The sequence below is a fragment of the Branchiostoma belcheri genome, unplaced genomic scaffold (assembly GCF_001625305.1).
Source record: "Branchiostoma belcheri isolate BF01 breed outbred unplaced genomic scaffold, Haploidv18h27 scaffold58, whole genome shotgun sequence".
Classification (NCBI taxonomy): Eukaryota; Metazoa; Chordata; class Leptocardii; order Amphioxiformes; family Branchiostomatidae; genus Branchiostoma; species Branchiostoma belcheri.
The window spans coordinates 476,699-484,637 of record NW_017804220.1 but is presented as its reverse complement, the minus strand read 5'-3'; the positions used below and the strand labels follow the sequence as shown (position 1 = coordinate 484,637).

At 40.6% G+C, this 7,939-nt stretch overlaps 1 protein-coding gene across 1 annotated transcript in view; it reads right to left on the bottom strand.

Moving 5' to 3' along the window:
• Nucleotides 1-3,748: 3,748 nt before the first annotated feature.
• Nucleotides 3,749-7,939, bottom strand: part of LOC109481778 — a 40,186-nt gene continuing 35,995 nt past the window's right edge. Inside the window, 5 exon segments of the mRNA XM_019784369.1 lie at nt 3,749-4,299; nt 4,991-5,229; nt 6,032-6,116; nt 6,530-6,760; nt 7,337-7,784. Coding sequence (XP_019639928.1) covers nt 3,749-4,299; nt 4,991-5,229; nt 6,032-6,116; nt 6,530-6,760; nt 7,337-7,784 — 1,554 coding nt within the window.

The following is a 7,939-nucleotide window of genomic DNA, read 5'->3' as shown; positions in this document are numbered from 1 at the left end:
GTAAAATGAACAAATGACACATCAACGACTGTAAAATGAACAAATATAATAATAATAATAATAAATGGTTTATTGGTCAAACATTTTTCGTGCAATTGCAGCCTTTTATAGCACTGAATTTATGCATGGTTTACAATCACATAATGCATATAACACATTTGCTTTATTAAAACACGTTTTGTGGAACTGTCGCAAGGGTCTTTGCGGCTGCCATTCGGCGCCACAAGGTGACCTCAATACGACTTTACTCAACCGGAGTTAGGTACCCATTCACACCTGGGTGGAGTGAGGAAAGTTGTCTGAACAGGGTTTAATGCTAGAACGGGAAATGCCGTGATCAAACACGTCTGGATCTGTCCTTACGCTTTACGTACAATAAAATACAACCGATTACAAAGGCTCAATAGGCATGATTTCGCCACACGAGATTTTAACTAAACGTGTCCATAAAGCAAGGAATGGAATTTATCCTGCCTACCTTAATATATATAGATCTAGAAGTCCGCCATATCAGCCAGGTGGGGTTATCTTGCCTTGAGCAATCAATCAATCAATCATGTATGGTCTGTTGCGATCTTCCTAAGGCTTTGTCCCGAAGATTCAGCGAAATGTCAACGAGCATATACATGTACATCTGTCCTAATTGTAAGCGGGAGCCCCGGTATCACTGTGGCTGCGGGAATGGTTATGCATTTTTATGGGTCACGTTTGGCACGTAGCTCTCCCCCCCCCCCCGACTTAATTTTATGGATGACATCCTCTGAAGACCCCCAAACTAGTGCACGCGGGCGAATAAAAAAAATCCGGCCAAAAATAAAAATGATACTAAACCACAGTAATACAAAGCTAGTATTTAATTGTGAATTTGCGTCAGTATAGCGACGTATACGACGAGCCGGCGCGAGCTGGCTGCTTGCGGCATTCATGAGTCGGCTCGCACTGAGTTCTTGAGTCGTGGAGCTTCGGCAGTCGTGGAGCTCCGTATTGTCGCATACCACAATGGACTACCCAAGCCTTGAACCAGGCCAGAGCCTTGCACTTTTTTTAGAACAGGTGAAAATCAATGCGCGCGCGGATGTCATCCATAAAATTAAGTCAGTGTGGCCTAATGGGAATACGATAGGGTAGAAGTTATTATGTAAGCAGCTGTTTGTAGACGTCACGGGCTCGGCCTGGGGACGCTACCTGGACGGACAGGTAGCCTATTTGGGAGATAATGAGTCCCGTCACTTGTTGGACTCGCTCCGCTGTTTACATTAGCACGTCCGTGCCTTTATAATTTTAACCGCAATGCAGCAGAGCGGACGGTGTTGACGGCGTTTTAAGCCACTGAGACTTTCTTAGCTACCTGGACATCCTTTTACCAGGTGTATAAAATCATACGACACTTTCCTACAACAATGTTGTCTTGCTAGAGTTTCTTCTGGCGGCCTCGCCGTCGCTTCCCTTCTAGCGTTCCTTGGAAGATGGTCTTAGCCAGGTTGTACACATAAGTGCAAATTTTAGGTTTAGAACTTTCAGATTCCCTATGTATATGTTGTTTGTACATGTTGTTACTAGGTTCAGCATTCATATACTACATGTATAGCCAGAGTTGCTCAACTAGCGAAGCTATTATCAAGGGCTAACCCGGGGAAAGAATACCAAACAATCCATTTATGAGGCTCAGTGTGTACATAAAAACTTGAATCCTAATAGTATTTTAAGATTGAAGTAGATTACAAAAAGATTCAAAATACAGCTTTTAGGCAATATCATTGGCTGCTCATTTTCAAATGACTCAACGTTTTCACCTGCGAACGTTTCAACTGTTTCACTGGTTAAATGAACAAATGGCACATCAACTAGGGCGTAGGGCTGTTGAGAAACAGTAAAAATACTCACCGAAGTATTCTTGGCCGGCAGATCTTGTCGTTTTAGTCTGAGGAAGTACGAACGTGTGGGAGGTCTATCTTTACACTAGTCTTCACTGCTGTGTAGTAGTGGCCGAACTACGTTTAGATATAACCTCGAACGGCATATTGACTTACTTGCCCTCGGCGAGAAACATCACTGTACCGGACAGGTGAATCAATCTGTTGCTTGCATGTTTATTTCAGTCACGGACTCAAAGTTTACTTGTCACAGAGAGTTAGAATATCCCTGAGTTTAACAGAACTCTATCATGAACAGGAAGCTTTTAATTCAGAATTTTTTTATTTTAAAAAAGAAATGCAGAGTTAAATGTAGTTTACGTTGGTTCTGAAAATTGAAAACAGTAAGCAATTTTATCTGTTCTGAGTTGTTGCACGTATGTATGGCCAGGTTTTCTACTCTGTTGCGGAAAGTCATTTTGGCATGATGAAAGAATACCAAAAACGCGCTTATAGACTGGCTTAGCAGCGTCGTTGTTTTCTGGGGTTTACTTTTTGACCCTGCACAACCTGCATACACCAACTGTGTGAGGATTCGGGTTGCAGAATGCCCAGGGCCATGGAGGATAGGGAGGGCTGGCGGAAGACAGTCACAACCATCCGTGAAACTCTCACGGCCAGATAATGATGATGAGTATATTGATATAGATGGGCATACAATGGTTGTGTACTGAACTTCGTCTGAAGTCAGTGACTCCTGTGTTGTCATTGTGCTCTTGCTAGTTAATCAACTCTCGCTTAACACCTAACAAACCGTCTGTTTTCTCCACATTCGCGCCCTGAGGCGAAAAGACACACCGGGGGAGATGTCCCGGCACGTTTCTGGGATGTTGGCGGGTACTGAAGCAGTCAGTCACGGGCACGGACGCGGAACGACACACCGCCTCACAGACGTATAGTTGTGACTTACTCATGTTGGAAATGCTCCAGAAAGTAACATCATATTTATGAAAGTGCATATTTGATATAACCACATAAAAATAGTCTTCACTGTGTATTGAGGATAAAATCCTCTGTTTCACTGACATTGAAATTTAAAAGCACTACACTACACTAAGTCTTACTACATAATAATCAACCTAATAACCAACATCAAATAACAATATCGTCTCATGCATGTTACATATGTAACACAAGAGAAAGGAGTAACTCGAAGGTTGACCCTGACCCCCGCCCGTGTGGCATGTCAGCTCACAACCAGCGCACTAACCGATTAGGCCAAAAGGTCAAGGACCCATTGGGCTAGCTGGGTAGTTAGTGACGCCTATATACTCGTCCTTACATACATCAATTAACCTCGATAAGATACAAAATACCACAGAACGTTGAAATCCTGAAGAATAAATTTATGACATCATGCAAGTATAATTAACAGAAATAGATTGATATTATGACTAACGACGTTATATATTTACAATCAATTTCAACATAGATTAAACAAAATTGTACACACCAATTTGGATGGTGGATAGATTACGTAAAAGGGGCGTAACTGCTAAACACACACATATGCATTACATACAATTGTTATGTCTTACCATTAACAAATATCAACATTATCATTGTTAATACAGTGACAAGAAATACAACACTTCTAACACAGTGTAAGCATTATTTCACGCTTAATGTTAAATATGATACTTTTTAAAACTTAAAAACAAATATATTTAAGGATATAGTTTGTAAAGGTTACTTCAGGGCAGATCGGTAGTCTTTTGTTTTATATTTATCTGTACATACTTAGATGTTTTTGTAAGATATGTTTGTGTCACGTTATTATATATGAACGTATACTACGAGCCTGAAATAAACAGTAAACAAAAGAAAACTACATTTCAAATGTTGTCCTTCTTTTGTACCCTGCGTGCTGCCAACTTCTGTCGCAATTTGCTCTCAAACAGGCGCCTTGCGTTCCTCTGACGTTTTTCTACCCGTGATTTATTAGCTGCGTGTTGCTCTATCAGGTCCTTAGCCGTTTCCACCATGGTCTGCTGTTTCTGTTTATCACGTTCTAGCTGTGACTTCCCCCTTCTCTCTGCTAGTTTCCTCTGGAGGATCGCTTCGGCACGTCGTCTGCTCTCGTCGTGCAGTTCCGCGAGCCTGGCTGTATCGTCTTCATGAACTTTGAGAAGGCATTGGACCTGTTCTTGAACATCCGGTACCGCCGGAATAGCCAGCGATGTAACATCTTCGTGAATTATCTGACAAGTGTCTGAAGACAGCGTAGTAGAGTGATGTTTGACATACTGACCGTCTGATGATGAGCACGGAACCTCAGATCTGGTCTTAATCTTTGGCCACAGACACTTTGTGAAATCTAAAGTTTCATCCAAAGAGTCTTCTATCTTACGCAAGTTTGCATTTAGCTCGGACAGCTTGTCTTCATCTGCAAAGAGTAATATGTGAATATTAATTACGATCATTTACATGTAAATACGCAGATAAGACATGAAGTCATCCATATGTAGGCAGGCACTTTTAAATCCCGATTTCAGAACGATGTCTTTTCAAACATTTTTGCCCTGCTGGTATTTGTACATAATATTTGTCAATGATTTCATAACTTCATCAGGTCCCTTGAGTTGTTTTGCTCTGTGGTGGCATATTTACTTCCGCATTCTTTGCGTTTCGGTGCGGTCTGATGCGTTGCCCGAGAAATACCTCAAAATTATATCTACACAGAGTGCTATATGGATGGTTATTGTATGTTGGGCATTGCAAGACCAGGGTTATTGAAGGAGTCAATAAATTTATTTACACTGACACACTGTAAGGATTTTTGACACTGAACAAGACAATTCTTGAAGGGGCGAAGGAAGACATATACATCAGGGCCCATCACCCTTCATTGAACCGCGACGGGGGCCGACATCGTCTACCAGATACCTTTGACCCAGTGTTGACGTCACACTTCAAAGAAGCCACGTGGCAAGCTTCACTGGGTCAGTCTACTGAGGAAGACCAGAGTGACTGGTCAAAAGCTCTAGGTGAGAGAATTGTTTGTGTTGGACCAAAAGTTTTAACTTTAAACATGTAACTACCAACACAGATGAAGTTTCATGATAGTATTTCTTTACCTGTTGTTACATCAGGCGGTGGAGGGGAATGGATCCCTAACATCTCCTTGAAGCTTGTCCAGATGTAGTCTACAAGATCCTGGTCATAGTCGTCATCAATGGAGTCACCAGAAGCGATGGCATCACAGATGATGGTCACGAGGAAGTTGACGAGAAGTATGAAGATAAGTACCATGAAGAAAGTGAAGTAGACCGGTCCGACATATCGATTTGCGTCCAATATCTCCTGGGCAACGAACCTGAAAAAATATCAATCAATCAATCGATCAATCAATCGATAATTGTTTACATTTTAGTTCAAACAAACACAAACTATATTTGGGATTAGGAAGGCGTGTAAAGAGTGTATTTTTAAGCCTTTCAGTTTCTTTTGACTTCTAAAATGATACCTGTACGTACGCTACCTTGACGTTTTGATACATAGTCTACACCTAGCGGCCGTCAAATGTATTCGCTACGTGTATCATGCATATAGATACGTTCGAAAGACCAAAAAAGAAAGTTAGTACGAAATGTAGGAAAGAGAAGTCACGTGTGGCATGCCGTGTATACTTTCATTGCGAATTTGAGGTGTTGGTTTTCAGCCTGTATTACCGCAAGAAAATAACAATATATGCAATGATGTGAATCTTTATTGCATATTCTTGCCCAGATGGGCTAAATGCACAAGAGGACATTCAGTATGCAAAACATGAGTATTGCATACGCTATATTCTAATGTTAATTGCTAGGAATTTATACATTATAACAATACTATATACTACCTATCATCTACTGTTATTTGCCCTTTCTTCTCTCTTTTTGAAACATTTGGAAACATAATTACACAGTTTGTCTGCTATACATTCGTTCTTGCATGACATCAAGTGTTTAAACATGTCCTGCTTTGACATTTTCTTGCATATCTTGTCTGAATGTAAAATATCGAGTAGTTCTTGGCGTTCATCTTTATGCAATACGACTGATAAGTTAAATGAGGGATTTGAAACGTTGAAGATTAAGTTTTTGGTAGAGAAAAAAAGGGACTTGGTAAATACGAACCTGCCCAGCAACATCTCAAACAAGGCGAAATTGGTGTGTAGGGCATTGCTGAAGGCTTTCAAGTGTGTCCCAAATACCACCATTCCTACATTTGTATATTGGACAATTTGTTTTTAATCCATTAACAGTGATAAAGTGAACAAGGAATTACATGCGATGAAAACAATTATTACACAAAACGATACCGTGCGTTTGCTATTCATAATGGCCTACGTATGATGTTCTACGTTATATATGCAACATCTTAAAATGCAAAAAAAAATAGGTAAATACATACAAGACTGCTTGGAATGTAAGCTGAAGCTCATGATTAGCCCTACTTGATTGTATACTGTATTTAGCTCTTGATCTTTAGTAATTATAGGATTAATTAATTTTCTACCATGTTCGATAGTCGTTGCCATGCATTGCACCATGTACAATAAATGTGAAATAAATTTCTTCTTCTTCTTCTTGAGAAAGGATCATTTTGAAACTTGAAGGAAACATAATAAATACCTGAACAGCTGAAGGCCATGAAAGCTACGGCGCTTATAACTGAAAACCCGATAAGATCGTTCTTCATGGCACCCGGTAGAGCAAGAAAATGGGCCAGGGTCTTGTTGAAGTTGACCACGCGGAGTAGCGCCAATGTGTTTACAAAGACCACAGCGGCGAGCACATACTTGAAGGTTTCATCCCACCAAAAAGCTGACCCAAAGTCGACAAACCGATCAATTCCAAGTTCACCTAAACATATCAAGAGGGAAAACAAATGATTACTTAGTATATGAGTCAATAACTTTTGAAAGCAACATTACACCTAAAGGCTAAAGGGTTTTTATTGGTAGGTAAGTATCATACCATGTTGTTAATAGTGAGCGTTGAAGACGATTCGCTATATCCATGATATACTAATTCACTATTAATGATAATGCCATACGAATTATACGTTTATCGGGTAGCAGTTCTCTATAGTTTTATGGGGGGGGGGTGTTCATGGAGATTTTACCGGATTGTTAGCCAACATTAAAGTCTTGCTCTTTGCATGCGATTTTCCCCATTTTTTCTTTACTAAGTTTCCTGATGTTGGGTCTCATTCCTACTAATATATCGTGGCGTTGACACTTTTTGTGTATCTTAAGTATTTCCTGGACCTTGTATATGCAAAAACAAGTTCAAATTTTGTTGTGTGTTTTGCTCGACGTGTTGTCTGTAGAAAACAATTTAAAAACGGAGGTGACTTTGACGTTGGCAACGGGACGATAGTTTCATGTGCTAGTTTCATGCATGTAGTCTAGAATTCAGTAACACCAGTGTTCCAACCTGTTGCCTGCACTATCTTGTCCAATGCTGCAGATGCGAAGTGGTGCCTTATTACAAACGTACAGATGGCGACGGCGGATCCCAGTATGCTAAAAGATGCCATCAGATTCCAGATGGAACCAAAATATCTTCTTCCGTCCTTCTTGAAGGCTGTCGCTTCTTTGACGAGGTAAATCAGAAACAACAATATGAAGAGAATGTGGGCTGCCATCATGCCATAATCAGATATATTTTCATACTGGAATAGTCTGTGTGTTCCCACAACTACAGACGTTGAAAGATGGCCAATATCCTCTCGATGTACGGTCATTTTCAATGTGCTGAATAGCTTACGGGAGGGGAAGTAGAAGGAAAGTTCCAGATCCAGACGCTTGGTGTATTTGTCGATCCAATCGTTTTCTTGAAGATCAGTCAGGGTGGATAGGGCCACATTCAGGGTGGTAGGAAGCTCCATGGAGCATTCTGATATACAGTCTTGGTTGACTGTCAACATGCTTGTGATATTGAACAGCCAACGTGCACGTGAAACACTTTCAATAGCAACCACCCAACCATTCTGGGAATCGTCTAGTTCCGTAGTATCTGCAATAGAGATAGAAAATA